The 20,739-nt window shown below is 43.0% G+C and overlaps 1 protein-coding gene across 2 annotated transcripts in view; it reads left to right on the forward strand.

The window, feature by feature from the left end:
• The window catches only part of LOC137623243 (juvenile hormone epoxide hydrolase 1-like), a 90,500-nt gene that overhangs the window by 62,644 nt on the left and 7,117 nt on the right, over positions 1-20,739 (forward strand). For both annotated transcript variants that reach the window (XM_068353986.1, XM_068353985.1), the window contains exon 7: positions 12,305-12,467. In XM_068353986.1, coding sequence (XP_068210087.1) covers positions 12,305-12,467 — 163 coding nt within the window. The remainder of the gene's footprint in view (positions 1-12,304; positions 12,468-20,739) is intronic.

Genomic DNA, 20,739 nt, shown 5'->3' on the forward strand with positions numbered 1-20,739 from the left:
GATACGATAGAATAACTGCCAAGATGGATATTGGCCAAAAAGGAAGTGACTCCCAGAATACTTACAGGATTATTTTGTAGAATGTGGTGTGAAGAGGTAAAACCTGATGAATGGGAGTTAGGAGTGCTGGTGAAAATTGCAAAGAAAGGAGACCTGGCTGATTGCAATAATTATAGAGGCATAACAGTTACACCAGTTTTCATGAAAATATATAGTATGCTCATTCTAAAGAGACTAGAAAGAAAGATCAATGAAAAGCTGAGAGATGAACAAGCTGGATTTCGAAAAGGTTGAAGTTGTGTTGACCAAATTTTCATTTTGAGACATGTGGTACAATAATGTGTAGAATATAGAAATCCACTTTTATAGACATTTGTGGACTATGAAAAAGCCTTTGATACTGTGCACCGGCCAATTGTATGGAGAGTCCTGTGTTATTTTGAAGTTACTCTTAAATATGTAAATTTGGTTGTCTGTTCATGGGCATAGCAAATGCAAAGTGGACTCCTATCAAATGAATTTCCAGTGAACAGCAGAGTATTCTAAGGGAATGTGTTGTCACCTATGTTGTTTATCCTTGTCATGGATTTTGTAATGTATAGAACAGCTGTGGATGGTAGAGATGGATTGGACTGGATTGATAACAGGAAATTAGCTGACCTAGAGTATGCTGGTGATGTTGCCATTATTTGCAGAACACCATAGGACTTGCAAAGCATGCTTACCAGAATCCATGAAATATTACATGGTTGGGCTTAAGACAAATAGAAGATAGACAGAGCTGATGAGAACGGAAGATAAAATATCATTGGAAGGAGAAAGGATTAATAAGGTGTAATCATATAAATATTTAGGAACTATGATCTCTAATACAGGATCTTTATAATTTGAGTTTAATGAAAGATTGAAAAATAGCTAAGCAGCCAATAGCTAGGTTAAGTAAAAACTGGAAATCGAATTGCCTGAAATTACATATAAAAAAAAATGCTATATATCAGTTTAGTGAGATCTTTGTCTCTGTATGGACATGAGTCGTGTTATGACAATGAAACAATATCCAACAGGTGTCCGGTCAATTCGTCGACGGCAATTCGTCGTTACTCAATTGATCGTTGCTCAATTTGTCCCCAAGTCAATTCGTCGTTGGGCAAATCGTCGAGTTCAATGATTCATTTTCGCATTCTCGACACTCCTTTTTTTTTTTTGTCTTACATATTGGACCCTTTTTGCTTCCTCAAAAAAGAGAATTCAAAAGTACTTTTTAAAACTATGCTCCTTAAAAAAAAAAAAAAAAAGTCTAACGACAATTTTAGTTCAAAAGTACTTTTTAAAACTTTGCTCCTTAAAAAAAATAAATTGTCTAACGACAATTTTAGTTCAAAAGTACTTTTTAAAACTTTGCTCCTTAAAAAAAGAATTGTTTAACGACAATTTTAGTTTGAAAGTAATTTTTTGAAACTTTGCTTCTAATATTTTATTTTTTTTTAGGAAAGGGGGAAGTTACAATATAAATATAAAAAAAAGTGTAGTGTTTATTTTCAGTCAAATTTATAGTACAAGACAATATATAAGGAAAATAGTAGACAAGTTACAATAAAATTCTTTAAAATATTGGCTAATCATTTAATTTCTAAAATTAAAGATTGTGTGCGATTGTTTTCAGAAAGGTAACTTTTTGGTTGGGATCATTTCTCTCCATGACATTTTTTATACGCAAAATCATGTCTCTATATTTTTTTTCTTTTGCATTGGCTCATCTCCTTGGATAAATTTCTGCAGTTTGGAACTAGCAAACCTTTCCTCACATTTCAAAACATCTATGAGCTTCCAAATATTTGGATGACTCATATCAACTGTGCCTTTTAGTGCGCTGTGGTAGGCTTCTAAATTATTTGCAGTTCTAGCAATCCCAGACATGCATCTATCCCAAACATTCCAAATAGTTAATGGATATGGTGGTTCAAGACGTCGCCTCTTTTCTCCTCTTCCTCTAAGGGGTCCTATGTAATTATTCTCAAAATAGGAAACTACTGACTATGGCATATCACCATTGTACGATCGTGTGACACACGGTTGGTACATGCGTGTGTCACACGATCGTACATCATCATCTACAAGTTCCTCGTAGCCATCGACATCATCATCCACCGGTAAGAAGGCAACGGGAAGGCAAGGGCAACAAAACAGCGCATTTCAAGGCTAAAACTTCAGTCTATCTACACTCTCCTTATTCTTAGTGTATATATATAATTCTCTTCATCAACAACTTTGTTTTTCCTTTCTCTGAAATTAAAATCTTACAGGTAGCCTTGTTGTCGGATGTGTGTATTCTTTAGAAGTAACTCTATATAAGTAAAAACCTTTTGTTTCCAACTGTCCAAAACAGGAAAATAATAAATAAAACAGTTAAACAACCTGGTGTCTTTTAAAATTTGGGGACTAATTGCCCAACGACAAATTGACATGGGGACAAATTGAGCAACGATGAATTGAGCGGGACGAATTGGGCAACGAAAAATTCACCAGGGACGAATTGCCCTAGCACCATCCAACAGATTTTGTAGATTTGAGAACAAAGCCCTCTGAAGAATATTGGTGGTTAAATGGCAGGACAGGATTAGAAATTAATCTATAAGAGAGATTACTTGAGTGCCATATGTGAATGAGATCATAGGAGGGGCAGATGGAGATGATATGGTCATGTTCTTTGCACTTCCCAAGAGAGATTAGTTCACCAAACTTTCAACTGGGCTCCACACGGCACTAGAAGAGTTGGAAGACCCAGGCCTACATGGCTGAGGATTATGAAGCAAGAAGTATGAGATGATGAATGGCGTATTGATTTAAAAGATCAAGGTAGAGACGACTGGTGAAATGTAACCGAGGCCCTTTGCATCAATAAGCATAGGAGGAAATAATGATGATGGTGATGATAGATACATACATACACACACACACATATATATATAAATATATATATATATATATATATATATATATATATATATATATATATATATATATATATATATATATATATATATATATTCACTCATATTCAATCATTTACCTCCCAGTTGAATACCTTGTGGACAGTTATTGTTCATATTCACATTTGCATATGTTATATCCCAAGTTTTTCTGACTTTCTCCTTAATAACTCAGTTGAGCCTACCCTTATACGTACTGTAAAACAACATAGTTTTCCAATAACTCCTTGTCTCCCTTTGTTCTTTCAATATATTTGGCCGTTTAAAATCTTTTGCTCTATACATTCGTCAATCGTGAGACTTGTGACGTCATCTGTTACATTTGGTGAACGGTATTGAGTTTACTCGCCGAATAACTTTTTTTTGGGCTCAAGCCATGGCGTCCTGATGGAAGGTTCCTTTTTTGGTAGCTTCCTTGGGTATAAGACTACTAAGATATTCCCAGAGAATTTAACCACAGGTTATCACAGAATTCTAACTTCTGGAGCGAGTATCTCAAAGGTTTCCCTTTAAGACATCGTAATACAACGGGACGCGCATGTCTGAACGCGCCACATAGTTATCTTCACCCCGAACAGAGTTAATGCTTCGGTGTGTAAGGACTGAGAATAGCTGGGAGCCGTTCCACAGCTAATCTCACTCGTGGCTACTACTGATACTCGAGACGTAAACAAACGGACGCCATTGCTCTAATGACGTCACGCCCGTCTTCATCCTTTGTTTAGTAGCTGCCCTACTTAGACGGATTTTCCCTGTGTTAACTTTATCGTTTTGCATCTTCGCTATGTCGTTACCTTCAGCCTCGCCTTCTTCTGGAAAGTTGAGTACAAGGTTCCAGTATTGTTTAATTAAGCTCTGGCCGTAAAGTAAATATTACTTTTCGAGATAATTGCTGTTTTGTGGCAGAGCTGTGCCTCTACCGGACCCGCCATTTTATGGCGTCGTTGTTGTTATGCATGTCTTATTTAGTTAGCCACAACAACGTTTCCGGCATTATATACTAATCGAATACATTAGTTTATTTAGTCTTCATAGCTAGGAACTTTTATATCGTATTTAGACGCTTTTTATCGGTCATCGATTGACCTCATACCAGTCGGCTACTATAGCCCCCAGGCCAGGAGCCTACATACAAGTGTTCATGCATGATTTATTAGTGATCCTAGACTAAGTTATGAAGATAGTGGCATTATTATTTTACAATACTTTTGACAGTGATGCAAATGTTTTCGCCTTCAGGGACCATATAGGGGATAGGCTAGTCAGTGACTCTTTCTAGCCTAACCTAATGTTAGGACCCCTATATGCTTCCTTCATCCCCTGCCTTGGCATTCCCTCTATTTAGCCTTGATTCCTTTTCTGAGTAAAGGGATTAATTGTCTAATAGAGTATATATCGCCTCTCTGTCCTCCCTAAAGGAATGAACCCCCTTTAGGGCTGCGTCCGAGAGTGAGGTTAGGCTAGCCTACCTCTATGGCTAGGATAGTCTATGACTTTCCTGCGATAGCGATATGTCTTCTTCCTTTCCTAGTTCAGGACTCTTAGCCCTGTTCTAGGTTAGGTTAGGAAGGTTTCTCTGTTCCATGCTGAAACTGTACTCTTGCACCGTTTTAGCTGATCTGCCTGATCTTAGGTTAGGGAGTGTCCTCCCTTTCCTTAGTGGCCGCTCTGGTACAGAAACCCTTCCTGGGAAGACTTCTCTCTTCTCCCTCCCCACCTATCTCTTGTATAGCCTAGCCTATGCTTAGGTTAGTTTATACTCATCTGTCCCCTGTCCTACAACTCCTCCTTAGGGTGGAAGAGTAGGGCTACCCGAGCTTCCTTGTGCAGTCCGCTCTGGTACATATACCTTCATAGTGTCCTATAAGGTTAGTTACCAGTATAGTTCTGCATATGGGAGTCTCCCCCCCCCCTTGGGTGTTCCCTAGCCCTCCCTTGGGCTACCTTGCTCCCGGTCCCTAGTGACCCCTGCTCATGGATGTTAGAGCCTGCCTCTATCATGGGTACACCCCCTCAGGGAGGGGGAGGGATGTCTGGAATCCTGATGGTACTTCCTACATCCCTTCCCCCCTCCCCCCTGTCTCTCTCCCTATCCGGGTGCCGGTCTCTTGCCGCCTCTACTGTCGGCAATACCTGCCTCCTACTTGGTGACTCTCCCTAACCTTGCCGCCAGCCCCCCGTGTACCGAGGGACTGCCGGCTGCCGCCGGCTACTACTGGCGGCTCTCCTACTCTTATCTAGTCGTCCGCTTGCCGGTCAACCGCCGGAGTGCCGGCATATACTGCCGGTAACCCGATACAGCCTTTACCATCCTTATCCCAGTCACCAACCTGGCATCCTCCGACTGCCGGAGCCGCCGCTCCCTGCCGGCGTGCCGCCGTTGTGCCGGCGGCCGCCATCCTGGTATTTGACTGACTTTGAAAATTGTCTGTCCTAATGCCAGAATCTATGGTGGAGCGAGCTCCGGCATGCCGGCGGCTTGCCGGATGCCCCGGAGGCGTCAAGAATACTTGCACCCCCTTACTGTAGCTATCATAAGACTATGATAGCCCTATATCGCAAACAGATAAGCTGCTTCTGCTATTAAGATCAGTACCTAGTACTGCTCTATTAGTGATCATGCTGTCTCTTTGCATTCTTCTAATTCCAGCATGCTATGTGCATCTTAGCGCGGCTGGTTGCCAGAAGCAGTTACCTTTTAAATGAGGCCTTCTGGCCCTTAACTGGGAACCGAATGAATTCGGTCCCAATCTTGTCCTTGGTTTTTTCCATGGAATTCCAAAATACTTGGAATTCTAGGAAACTATATCCAGTGCCCTCGGTCACTCGGATTATCCAGGGAACAAGCTTATGGTAACCGGCCGGGCGAGATGCATGGAGCATGTTCTCCTTTACTATTTTCATTCTCTATGCATCACACCTTCTTTAAGTTAAAATTAATGATTAATATTAACTTAGTTTAAGAGCCATTCTTATGACTCCCCCATACTCATTTTCTCTTTCTTCCACAGGAGGAGCAGATGAAGTGTGATTTCGCCTTCTGCGCTGTGAAACGCCCGCAGTTTTACGGGCATACGGCTTGCAGGACTCACGCCCCTTGTGCAGACAAGAAAGGGGATTTGAAGTTTTGGAATCCACTGGATTGTACGGTCTGCCAGGCCCACCTAGTTGAGGCCTTCCATAACCCTCCTTCAGCGGAGGTTAGAGACATTTCTCGTGAAAAGCTGCGCAAGTGGGTGCGTGGCTTCCAGAAAAATGCTACCGGACCGTACCTGGCCACCGAAGAACTGAGGTCACTATTGTTCCCTAAGGCCTCCCCTGACTCAGTGGTACCCAAAGATGTGATCCCCACTGTCCAAATTACGGTGGAACCTGATGTGGTCATGGCTCAGTCCATGCACGAGTGTCGTTTGGATTCCGAGGATGATGAACAGATTTCAGACGTCTCGGAAGACACGGAGAAGACGCTTATGGCTCATGGAGCCGAAGAGGACGAAGACAAGGTGGAGTACACCGAGTCGGAGCTAGAAGCTGCTCCCTCGTCCATCCCCCCTCCTACTCCTACACCGACGGAAATGTCTATTCCGTCTACCTCCTCGACTCCGGATCCTTCTTCTTCTACTCAAGAACTGATCCGGCTGATTAGAGCCGTCATGGACGACAGGCTGAAGGAGAACCAGGAGTCCATCAGGTCGATGATAGGATCCAGAGAGCCGAAGAAGATTTCGGTCAAGGATCTCCCCGCTTGCTCTCATGCCAACCCGTGGAGGTATGCAGAGCATATGGTTATTGCGACCGGCAGGATCTTTGTCAGTGATAAGATCGGCACGGTCCCTTTGGAAGATGTGGAGTTCTTCCCAAGCTTTGAGGCCTACCCGGACTGTTACGTCCGGCTTCGTTCCGAACCTGCCTCGAAGGAAGAGACCGAACCTAAGGAAGAGATAGTGTTCGATCTCACAAAGGCCCAGGCTATGCTAGCCTCCGCATTTAAGAGTAGAGGCTTTACCTGCTCTAAGCTTCCGGCATTGAGCAAGAAGCACCCTACGTACGTTGCACCTGACACTGCGGTTCTTCCATTCTTGGAAAAGGCCTTAGCTGCATGCCTTAAAGCGGCGGAAGAAGGGAAACCCTGCCCTGCACTGGAGGAGTGCAGACCCTTCTCCATCGTGACCCCCCCTGACGCTCGACACTGGAAAGATGTTCAGCATACTTTCGTCGTGGGAAGGCTCGATCCTGACGTCGCCGGACGTCAGTTTAATGAAGACCTCCCTAAGCTCAACGATCACCTCCTTCGCTGGGAACAAGACACGAAGGAGAGGCTTGCGGCAGCTCTTTCTCATCAAGTCCAACTGGAAGTTATGGCCTGTGACACTAGAGTACCAGATCACTACATGGTACTCTCCAAATCCCACTTACTGACGGTAATGAAGGACTTGTACCACTTCATAAAGGCTCGAAGAGCCTGTCGTGAATTCGTGTTTGCCGGTGCCACCGTGAAACACGAACCCCGGAGGCTGATTTCCTCCAACATCTGGGGAAAGCACCTGTTTCCTTCTGACCTTGTGAAGGAAATAACTGACAGAGCCGCCACGGAGAATAGGAACCTTCTCCACAAGTGGGGCATGTCCAGGAAAAGGAAACCCTCTCAGGACGACGGACCTCAGCCTAAGAGGAAACCTCAAAAGTCAAAACCCCAGCAACGTCAGCAAAGATGTCAGTTTCCGGGACCCGCTACCTCCCAAGTGGTTGCCCAACCACAACAGACCTTTCAATTGGTCCCCCAACCGGTGTTGTCACAGTCACCGGTCTTCACCCCTGCCTTTGAGCAACCATCAACTACCTTTCATGCCAAAGGTAGAGGCTCATTCAGGGGTACAAGCAGAGACGCATCTCGCCGTCCCTCCAGAGGTAGAGGAGGAAAGGGAGCTAGCGGCCGAGGCAACAAGTCCTCGGGACACCAGAAGCAATGAAGTGCTTCCGGTGGGAGGAAGACTCCGCCAATTCCAGGATCGTTGGACCTTCGATCCCTGGGCACACAGCATCATCAAGAACGGTCTAGGCTGGAGTTGGACGCAACCACCCCCAATCTTCCAGCAGTTCTTCCAGCAATCAACCCCCCTTCTGGAAGAATATGTTCTAGACCTCTTGAACAAGAAGGTGATAAGGAAGGTAAAGTCCACCAGGTTCCAAGGGAGACTGTTTTGTGTTCCCAAGAAGGACTCAGACAAACTCAGAGTCATTCTGGACTTATCCCCCCTCAACAAGTTCATAGAGAACAACAAATTCAAGATGCTGACGCTTCAACAAATAAGGACCCTTCTGCCTCAAGGTTCCTACACGGTCTCTATAGACCTGGCGGATGCCTACTGGCACATTCCAATGAACCATCACGCTTCCTCCTACCTAGGATTTCGACTCCAAAGGAAAAGCTACGCCTTCCGGGCCATGCCCTTCGGCCTCAATGTGGCCCCTCGGATCTTCACAAAACTGGCGGATGCCATAGTACAACAGCTCCGCCTAAGAAACGTCCAGGTGATGGCCTACCTCGACGACTGGCTAGTCTGGGCTCCATTGCCCGAAGAGTGTGCAAAGTCTTGCAACGAAGTTACCCAGTACCTAGAACACCTGGGATTCAAGATCAACGAGAAAAAATCTCGCCTCTCTCCAGCTCAGAAGTTTCAGTGGTTGGGAATCCACTGGAATCTTCAGTCACACCGCCTTTCCATCCCCCAGAAGAAAAGGAAGGAAATAGCAGGGTCTGTCAAGCGACTACTGAAATCCAAACGCATTTCAAGACGACAGCAGGAACGAGTTCTAGGCTCTCTACAATTCGCCTCAGTGACAAACCCAGTGCTTCGTGCACAGCTAAAGGATGCCGCGGGAGTCTGGAGACGCTCGGCATCCATCGCTCGAAGAGACCTCAAGAGACGGCTTCCAAACAGACTACGACGCCTCCTAAAGCCGTGGTCGGAAGAAAAGGCCCTGAAAAGGTCCATTCCTCTCCAACACCCTCCTCCATCACTCAACATCCACACGGATGCCTCACTGGAAGGTTGGGGAGGTCACTCCCACCAGAAACAGGTTCAAGGTACCTGGTCTCCACTATTCAAGACGTTCCACATAAACATCTTGGAGGCCATGGCGGTCCTTCTAACTCTGAAGAAGTTATCCCCGCCGCCCTCGATCCACATCCGTCTAACCCTAGACAACTCGGTGGTAGTTCGATGTCTCAATCGCCAAGGCTCAAGATCGCCCCAGATAAATCAGGTGCTTCTCCCAATCTTCCGTCTGGCGGAGAAGAAGAAGTGGCACCTGTCTGCAGTTCACCTACAAGGATTCCGCAATGTGACAGCGGATGCTCTATCTCGGACAAACCCGATAGAGTCGGAATGGTCTCTAGACGCAAGATCGTTCTCCTTCATCTCTCACCAAGTCCCAGAACTTCAGATAGATCTCTTTGCAACGAGCGACAACAATCAACTTCCTCTGTACGTAGCCCCGTACGAGGACCCCAAAGCAGAAGCGGTGGACGCCATGTCACTGGACTGGAACAGGTGGTCCAAGATCTACCTGTTCCCTCCCACCAACCTTCTGTTGAAAGTCCTCTCCAAACTGAGAACCTTCAAAGGGACAGCGGCCCTAGTGGCTCCCAAGTGGCCCCGGAGCAACTGGTACCCCCTGGTCCTGGAGCTGCAGCCCAAGCTGATCCCTCTCCCGGGCCCAGTTCTCTCTCAACAAGTACAGAAGTCGACTGTCTTCGCTTCATCATCGAAAATCAAGGACCTTCATCTCATGATTTTCTCTCCCTTGCCGCAAAGAAGAGGTTTGGGATCTCGAAGAAAAGTCTAGACTTCCTAGAGGAATACAAGACCGAATCCACGAGACGGCAATATGAATCATCCTGGAGGAAATGGGTCTCCTTTGTCAAGGCAAAAAATCCTAAAGAAATCACAATTGATTTCTGTATGTCCTTCTTCATTCACCTTCATGGACAAGGATTAGCAGCCAATACGATTTCAACCTGCAAATCGGCCTTGGCTAGACCAATTCTATATGCTTTCCAAATTGATCTGTCCAACGACATCTTCAACAAACTACCAAAAGCATGTGCTCGCCTACGTCCAGCACCCCCTCCGAAACCGATCTCCTGGTCACTAGACAAGGTACTCCATTTCGCCTCCAACTTGGACAATGATTCATGCCCCCTCAAGGATCTGACTCAGAAAGTTATATTTTTATTTGCTCTCGCTTCGGGAGCTCGAGTCAGGGAAATAGTGGCATTATCAAGAGAAGAAGGACACATCCTGTTTACCGATTCAGGAGAAGTGACCCTCTCCCCTGATCCGACGTTTCTCGCTAAAAATGAATTACCCACCAAAAGATGGGGCCCTTGGAGAATATGCCCCCTGAAGGAGGATGTCTCTCTATGTCCAGTAGAGAGTCTCAAGGTCTATCTTCGCAGAACTTCGAACTTTGGTGGAGGCCAACTCTTCAAAGGAGAAACATCGGGCAGCGACCTGTCACTGAAACAATTAAGAGCGAAAATCACCTACTTCATTCGCAGAGCGGATCCGAACAGTACACCCGCTGGTCATGATCCTAGAAAAGTGGCATCTTCTCTGAATTTCTTTCAGAGCATGGACTTTGAAAGCCTTAAAAACTTCACGGGCTGGAAGTCCTCGCGAGTTTTCTTTAAACATTATGCGAAACAAGTGCACGAAGTCAAACATTTTGTGGTAGCCGCAGGTAGTGTTATGAAACCTGCACCTAACTCTGCGTAGAACAGTGAGTTACTTGGGACTCTAACTCTTCGGGTGCCTATGTTGACCCTCGAGCGATTCATAGTGATGTCTAAAAACACTTAGTGCTTTTATAACTGTTCTTATCCCAGGTGAAATGTCATAGTGTCACACAAGTGCCGCATGCCTTGAGCATGATGTGTTATTTAAAGACTTGCGTTCCTCGAGAACGAGTACCTACTAATATCCTGAAATTCCTTTTCAGATTCAAGAGCAAGCCTTTATTTCTATGTACATTATTATTACTGTAAATGAACTTTACTTTTGCTGTAAATTATTTAATTTCTGCATTGTGAAATAAAATTTCTATTTTATTACTTATGCGTCTCTTTCAGCTCCTACTTACTATGAAATACATACCTGTCATAGTTTTATTTATTCCTCCTTTCTTATGGTTATGAAGAATTTAAGATGTTTAATCCTAAATTATATTCACCCTGACTAAGTAAGGTTCCTACACGAATACTTACTTCTGATAACCAAGAGATGAACTCTATACACAGTGCCCAACCACCACTGGCCTAATTTCAGAATGTTCCTATACAAATACCAAACATTCCGCTTCATCTCTAAGTTCTTCAAGTTCTTCTCTCAAGATGAATAGCCCTTCAATACCACTTTGACGTCGGCATAGCCCATGGGAACTTCCTGCCAAGGGGGGCAGGATACTTCGTTCCTATGGTTCTTTATCTAAGATTACTTTGCTGTTTTGTCAATGCCTAGGCACTTAATACTGGGGGAAAATCTACCACGATACATTGATTCTCTGGTACTCTTCCATCAGGACGCCATGGCTTGAGCCCAAAAAACGGATTTTGAGCGAAGCGAAAAATCTATTTTTGGGTGAGATAGCCATGGCGTCCTGATGGACCCTCCCTACTACTTCGTCCAGTTTTGTTCCCACCCTGTGCTACTGTATCATGGTGATGGGCAGCAACTGGCTTCAGGATGAAGACGGGCGTGACGTCATTAGAGCAATGGCGTCCGTTTGTTTACGTCTCGAGTATCAGTAGTAGCCACGAGTGAGATTAGCTGTGGAACGGCTCCCAGCTATTCTCAGTCCTTACACACCGAAGCATTAACTCTGTTCGGGGTGAAGATAGCTATGTGGCGCGTTCAGACATGCGCGTCCCCTGTTGTATTACGATGTCTTAAAGGGAAACCTTTGAGATACTCGCTCCAGAAGTTAGAACTCTGTGATAACCTGTGGTTAAATTCTCTGGGAATATCTTAGTAGTCTTATACCCAAGGAAGCTACCAAAAAAAGGAACCTTCCATCAGGACGCCATGGCTATCTCGACCAAAAATAGATTTTTCGCTTCGCTCAAAATCCGTTTTATAATGCTTTTATTTAATTTTTTTATCTTTTAAGATGATTTTGATATCTGCGATGGTACTGAGTAAATGCGATAATCCAATCCAATTTGTCTCTAGTGCATTCGTCAGCATTGAATAGTTTCATTATTATAATTATTATTCTTTTAAATTGTTCTTTAACTTTAATATTTGTGATAGGTGCTGCCCTCAACCAAAGTCCCGTTGGCCTAGCTGCCTACATCCTCGAGAAATTCAGTACTTGGACTGATAAGAATAATCCCCATCTACCTGATGGTGGACTTTTACAAAACAACTTCCCATTTTCCTTGGATGATTTGTTGGATAACATCTGTATTTACTGGTAAGTTGGCGACAGAATTTCTAAAGGTAAGAAAAGTTGTAATGTGGAATAAGTTGTATGATGTCTTAAAGTGTGAGGTTGAGAATGCTGTGAACGAAGTTGTACTTGAGCCAGTAGAATACAAGTGGTACCTGCACTTCAGGATTTACCCAGTGAGACATCAGTCCCATACCAGAGAGTTCACCTTAGGATTTGATCCCAGTATGAGACTGAATTTATTTCTTTTGAGCACGATTTTGTGTTGATTTTAATCCATGTTGACTCATTAGGGATAATTCAAATGAAAAGCTATCAGTTATGTCACTTGGTGGGTTGGAAGGTCGGGTAAAATTCGCTGGTATGAGACTGATGTCTCACCAGAGCCTTTGTGTTATTGTAATGTATCATAGTACTCATCATTTTGGACTGTTTAACCTTCAACAGGCCTTAGTGTCAATTCCCAATATTAGATAGTCCATGTGTGCATGCAAATGGTATTTCCTTAAATGCGTTATACCTTTTCATATAGTTATTTAATAGATGTTATAATTTATTTAATACATTTGGTCTCCTGCATATAACTCTATTGGCATTTATTAAAGGTTTCAGTTCTTTATCTAGTCTATTGACAGACTAACTTTTTGTATACAGATTTATTCAAAAGCTTCCACATAGACATTTGCAAATCTAGAGGACTGCTAAAGTGATATCTAGTGTACATTCATGAGAGTAAAAGTTCTTTTACTAGTACTTTAAAATTAAAATTTTTCCTTTATTGTCAATCATAATTTAAAAGGTCTTGTCAATAACTTTAACCCCTTCAATCCCTTCACTAAAATAATAGTCTCTGAAGCATCATACCTTGTTTGGAAAAAATTACATTACTCCTCACAAAAACTATTAGAACTAGAAATTTGAAAGTGTTTATTGTATACCTGAATCGGATTTTTTCGATTGATACGTAAATTTACATATTCTGTTGAAGTTTCTTACACATTTGATAAAAGAAAGAGAAATAAATTGAAATTATTTTATGTAAAATATGTTCAATGGTGATGAAGAGAGTAAATATCCCTGAATGTAAACTATGTTCAATGACGCTCAAAGGGTTAATATCAATATCTAAAAAATGAGTTATATTTATAAGGGTAATTATTAGAAATCAAGGTCTCAAAAATTTTTTTGGTGTTTTGAATTACTTTTAATATTTAGTAATCAATAAATCTATAGGTTTAACTAGATAGTCTTTTAATCTGCTGTCAGTAGCTTATCCCTCTGGGTAGGCCCACATCACACTCCTCATTCTCTTCCGACTCATTAAAGTCCAGCTCGTCAATAGATTCATTCCGAAGAACATTTTTTCTTTTATATTCCTCCTTCTGCCTCTGCCTGTCTTTACCTTAGAAGGATGAGGGACTGTTAATGTATGGTTTGTTGGGCTGTTATTCTTCCACCAAATCCCCACCACTCTCTGATGCTAAATTTGGCAATTGCCGCCTTCGTAATACTAATTTACTTGATGCTGAAGACTCCTCAACATCCATCACACTAACATCATCAAAAAGTATTGTCTGAAACTGATTTGGAGTTATCTTTTCAACATTCATTCCTTGTCATTTTTTTTAGCCTTTTTTCACTATTTTTGCCTCAAACATCCAACACTTCAACACTATCTCATGACGGAGAACGCTTGGCTATTATAATTAACTGCATGCCTAGTATAACAAACAGGAGGGAACTGTCCTGGAAGATGTGAATGTAAAGGATGATCAGAATTATGAAAAATCTTATGCAACATGCATAACGAACTAATTGAATGACGGTGCCAGAGATTAATATCTAGATCAGGAATAAGAAATTTAATAGACTGTAAGTTCTGTCCAACAAATTAAGATGAGAATTAGCAACTGAAGACCAGACAGGAGAACAATAATCAAAACAAGGTAGAGTGAAAGAATTAAAACACTTCTTTAGAATAGATTAATCACCAAAAATCTTAAAGAACTTTCTCAATACTGTAAGCCAATTTTTTGTGCAATTGAAGAAGACACAGACCTAATGTGTTTTACAAATGTAAATTTGCTGTCGAGAATCACACCTAAAATTTTTAAAAGAGTCATGCAGAGTTAAAGAAATATTATCCCTGCTGAAATCCGGATGTTGAGGAGCCACTGTCCTTGTCCTACTTACAATCATACTTTGAGTTTTGTTACGATTCAACTTCATGCCCCACAATTTGCACAACACACTAATTTTAGCTAGTTTTCTATTAAGGGAATCAGCAACCCCAGATCTACAGTGCATTCAGGAGATGGAATTGATGCAAAGAGTGTAGCATCATTTGGATATTCAACAAGCTTGTTTTCTAAGCCAAACCACATGTCATGTGTATATAGTGTGAAAAGTAATGGACCAAGAATACTACCCTGAGAACACCAGATATCACATTCCAATACTCACTTTGGTGCCCTTTTTGCAATCAATAACTTAAAAATTCAATAATGATGCTAAAAAACGACCCACCCACTCCCAAATGTTTGAGTTTAAAAACAAGGGTCTCATGATTTACACGGCCAAAAGCAATATTAAAATCAAGGCCAATCAAACAAATTTTCTGACCACAATCAAGGGATTTCTGTACAGCATTGGAGATAGTAAGAAGGCATCACATGCTCCAAGGCCTTTACGAAAACCAAATTGCAAACTAGAGAACAGACGATTAACTTCAACAAACCTATTAACATGTTTTGCCAAAAGACATTAAAAAAACTTAAGATATGGAAGCAATGGAAATTAGGCGGTAATCAGTGGGACTTGAGCTACCACAAACACATATTCATATTGAAGTATTATTACCATTTCTCCAACAAGTGCTAAAAGCTCCTCTTCTTGCTAACTTGTGCAAACTAACAGATAACTTTGGAGCTAATAAATCTGCAGACTTTATAAAAAACAAACGAAAAATACCATTTGGGTCTATACCTCCATAATCATCAAGGTCCATCAAGAGAGCTTTAATTTCACAAGATCAAAAAGCTAAACTAGTTAGTTTAGCCTCAGGAAAATAGAAATGAGGACAATTTTAAGTTTCTCATTACCCTGCTTACTGTTAAACACATCAGTCTTTTCCTTTAGACAATGAGTGACAGAACCATATGGTTTAAGTAAAGGAGGAGCTGTTGCATCTACACAAGAGTGCAGATTCAAGGGTAGTCCACCCCTTATGTTCTTGGGTTGTACCAGAAAGATTTTCTTTTTTGGGCTCGGCCATGTCGTCCTGAGGGAAGGTTCCTTTAGGGAGCCTTTCTAAGGGATATTTGCTACAGTGATACTCCCAGAGAAATAAACCGAAGGTTTCCAGAATTGTAACTCCTGGCGCAATTCATCCATAATATAACTTTAAGGATGTTGCATAAAATCGGGACGTATTTTTTAGATACGACACATAGCAATCTTACCCCGAATAGATTTAATTCTTTGAGGGGGAAGAGTGGCGAAAGAAGGGGATGCCAATCTAGGTACCCGGTGGACCTCCTATCCGCACTACTAATGGCCGCCATTCCTTTACTTGTAGCTGATATGACTAAGTGTTATCCCGGTGTTATCGCAAGTTATCGGAATATTAATCATGCAATCTCCGCATCTTCATTCTTTGGAAAGTTGAGTATTGATTCTTTCCTATGTATATATTTTGGCTCCCGTCTCACAGTTAAATTCCAATAATTTAAGTGTGTTAGGTTGAGCATTGCCATTTTTACGACCGCTGTCACCATTTTTATTGCATTTTATTTAGCTAGTAGAGTGACTTTCCCCGTATTTAGCTATAATATTAGCTAATTAGGCAAATTATACGATTGAAGATTATGCATACAAATAAATTATTATTCCTCTTCCTAATATGTAACTTTACTTTTCGTATACGTTGGGGGCCTTAAGCGGTAACAACCATGGCCGTGGTTCCTACCAAAGTTAGGCTAGCCTAACTCGTAAATGTATTCGTTAGTAAAGTAATTCCACTTGTCTAACCTCACCCTATCATTCCTTATTAATTCGGATGGGGACATACATCCCCTAGAATTTATGGATAAGGTTCTATTTATATTCTCTTTTAGAGAAAAGAGGCTAAACCCTTCCTCCCTCCCTGAGCCGCTGCCATTACAGGCGGCAACCACCGGCTCTCCCCATCGCCACCTGGTACTCCGGCTTTGGGGTTAGACGGCAATTCAGGGTGCCCTGTCTTGCAGCCGACGATGTCGCCGGTAGGGGAATCTTTGTTCCTCTGCCGCTCACAACGTCATCGGCAAAGGAAGCCATGCTTCCTTAGTTCACGGTCGAAGGTAGGCGGCATACCTGCCGCCACCTTTCTTCCCTGTGAACTATAAGACACTTCCCCCTCCCCCCTCTGTCCTTTAGTGTCGGCCTAGCCATCACAACATTCTTTCACCGGTACTCGGACAGTCATACCGGCTTGCCAAGTTAACTGTGTTGCCGGCCGGGACCCCTACCGGCGGCGGTTAGGCAGACACCTCAGTCACCTTCCCCCTTATGTCCTTCCTTCACCGGAAGTGAATGTCCCGGGGGGAAAGATTGAGCCGGCCCTGACGGCTGCCGTTGGGAAACCCAACATAGTTTTGAGAAGTCTTCAGGCCTCCCTTGGTCGGCCATCCACAGATTTTGCCGCCGGCTGTACTGCTGGTGGCAGGCCTTTTGTGAATGGATGGAAGCTAGAATCAGATGGATTCTTATCCCTTCCATCAGAATTCTTATTCTGGCAAGGAGACAGTAGGTGGCCTGACAGTCCTCCTACACTTCCAGCTGTTGTGCTAAACCATAACAATTGGAAACTCTCCTGCCTTAATACGTTCTCTCTGATAGGTGATGGTCATATTCAATTATGCAATGTTTACTCTGCCTCTAGCTTCATTAAGCTCTCAGCACTTCCTACACCTACAAACCTTGGCATGATCTACATGGGTGATTTCAATGCCAGACACCCAGACCTAGGTGATGTCTCTCCGATTCCCAACCGCAGTGGAGTTCCTCTGCTCAACTACATCCATCGTTACCATTTAACCCGTTGGGATACAGGTGGTGCCACACACATCCGGGGGGCACTCTTGATCATATCCTTACATCTGAGCTCGTGGCATCACATGTCTCCTGTCATTCTGTTCCCTCGCTCTTTTCTGACCGTGTTGCCTTATGTCTACAGTACGCAATACAGACTCATCCAAGTGACCCCTATCATCGTACCCGCATCACCATTCCACCCAAGTACTGCACAACATACGTTTCATACATCTCCTCTGTCCTACCTACCTTTGATAAACACTCTCCAGAACACCTGTATAATTCTTTGGTAAAAGCTACCCATGACTTCTATCAACTATATATTGTCAGACCTCACATTAAAAGTCATCTTGTTGCCCATGCTTGGACCTTGGACTAACACATTAAGCAAGCAGAGAGAGTTCCGGCCGATGCTGGCCTTGCCTTTCAGACACAACCGACACCTAATCATCTACTTCAATATCAGCAGGCGAGGGATGATTTAGTTGCTCTCCAGAAGTGTGTCTACACTGAGTCGTGGTATAAATACACTGACCTAATTAACCACCAGACTAGCGTTGGGACCATGCGGCATCTCATCAAAAGGACTGTCAAGAAAAAAACCACATGTGCACTTCATCACAGTCCACAAGCATATGCCCAGGATCTCAACACCACTTGGTCAATCCAGTCACATTCCAGTAATCTCCCTGTACAAATCCAAGAAGCAATTTCTTCCAAGAGCAATTTACGCAACCTTCGTCTGATGGCTGCATTGTTGAAATCAGACGAGGAGGACAAAGAGCTGATCACCGAGGATGAGCTGCGACGTGCTGTTATGGGAAATAAAAATTCTGCTCCTGGAGATGATGGCCTTACTTATCAAGTGCTTTGTATACTCCAGAAGGTTCCTGGAAATCCTCTTCTACAATTGTATAATCTTTGCTACCAACATGGATATGTACCTGCTGCCTGGACCTTTAGCACAATTATTCCTAACCCCTCACTTCATGTTTTAGTAAAGTGTTTGAGCGTATATTACTAACCAGGCTAATGTACTGGCTACAAGAAAAACTTTCTACCTATTTGTATGGCTTTCTTCCACAGAGGAGTACTCATCACTGTTTAGCTGAACTCTACTCCCGATTGTCCTCCAACAGTGTAGTTGCCTTCCTTGACCTCAAAAGTGCTTTTGATATAGCCAACAAGAAGTCGACTGCTTGCGCTTAGAATCTCTAAGGATAAAGTTGACTTCATCGAAGAGGATAAGTCAAGTTGGAATAGGAGACAATAGGAATCATCGTGGAAGAAATGGGTGTCCTCTGTGAAATCAAAAGAACCGACAAATATCAGTGTAGTTTTCTTCATATTCCTACTCGAAGAAGGCCTGCCTTCCACTACGATTACCTCGTGTAAGTCAGCCCTGGATAAACCACTTCTGTACACCTTTGGAGTGGACCCCTCTAGTGAAATCTTTAATAAGATCCTAAAAGCATGCGCTAGACTCAAGATAGCAACCCCTCCAAAGCCCATCATGTGGCCTTTGGACAAAGTCTTGCACCATGCCTCGAATCTGAACAATGAGAATTGTACTCTAGAGGATCTAACAGATTCAAGTCAGCAACCCCTCCAAAGCCCATCACGTGGTCTTTGGACAGTCTCGCACCATGCTGTGAATCTAAACAATGAGAATTGTACTCTAAAAGTATCTAACACAGAAAGTTATTTTCTGTTTGTCATAGCTTTATGGGCTAGAGTTATGGAAATAGTGGTCTTATCTAGAAATGAAGGCCACATTCAGTCCCTAGACAGGAGAACTGAACCTCTTTCCTGATCCTGCTTTTCTTGCCAAGAATGAGCTACCCACCAAGAGGTGGGGTCCTTTGAGAATCTGCCCACTGAAGGAAGATACTTCTCTGTGCCCAGTATAGTGTCTTAAGGTCTATCTTCGAAGAACCTCAGACTTCAAGGGAGGACAGCTCGTCAGAGGCAAAAAACCTCAGGATCCAAACCTACCCTAAGACAACTGAGAGTAAAGCTCACCTACCTTATTCGCAGAGCGGATCCTGACAGTACACCCGCAGGTCACAATCCAAGGAAAGTTGCTGCTTCGTTGAACTTCTTCCAACACAGAGGCTTTGGAAGACTCCACTCATACACTGGGTGGAGATCATGAAATAAAACATGTTGTGGTGGTGGTGGGTATTGTGTTATAAAACCCGTCGTCTAGCGCTGCGATGAACAGTGAACTGTTTTGGGACTTTCGAGTGTATTGGGTGCAGGGGTGCATTTACCCTTGAGTGCAAATCACAACGATGACTAACACACTGTTCCATATAGGTGCATAATTGACCAATAACACCAGTGCCGAGTGAACATTGCGTCACGGTGTTCATGCATTCCCAAAACCTGTACAAGTCAGTCAGATTTGGTTTCACATCTCCATTGAGTGGCATCATTTCGATGAAATTACATACTTTTTCGACGAGAAAATATGGACGCTGATGTGTTTTCAATGCTGGATCAGATTCATACCCTATTGTAACTACATTTGATAACCTAGTTGCAAGGTAGAAATACTAAATGTATTTGCGCCTTATTGCTGCTATCTCAGTTACAGACGAATAAAGCGTACTAAAGTTTAGTTACACCCTAGAAGGGCCCAACTTCAAATCAGAGTACAGATATCCAATGTATGTGAAAGGTAATCTCTAAGTATTACCTTCCGTCCCTATGGAAAATCAAGTCTTGAATCCTTATTGTCGATGTCGACACTTTCCCTGCAGGGGGCAGGAAGCCCTAAGCCAATTCCAAGCTTAGTGGAAATGACAGATAACGGTAATGTCATATACAGGTCTAAAAGACCAGATAAGGACCACATTCAAGGTAGAAGGCACTTAAACAAAACCACAGATATAGTACTTTCAAGTTAATTCTCTGGTATGCTTCCATCAGGACGACATGGCCGAGCCCAAAAATCGGATTTTGAGTAAAGCGAAAAATCTATTTTTGGGTGAGATAGCCATGTCATCCTGATGGACCCACCCTTTTTGCTGACCCCACCCAAAACTACTCTATCTGCAGCTATTCCTGCTTAAACACAAGTAAAGGAATGGCGGCCGTTAGTAGTGCGGATAGGAGGTCCACGGGGTACCTAGATCGGCACCCTCTTTTTTCGCCACTCTTCCCCCTCAAAGAGTTAAATCTATTCGGGGTAAGATTGCTATGTGTCATATCCAAAAAT

Source organism: Palaemon carinicauda, chromosome 30 (genome assembly GCF_036898095.1).
Source record: "Palaemon carinicauda isolate YSFRI2023 chromosome 30, ASM3689809v2, whole genome shotgun sequence".
Lineage (NCBI taxonomy): Eukaryota > Metazoa > Arthropoda > Malacostraca > Decapoda > Palaemonidae > Palaemon > Palaemon carinicauda.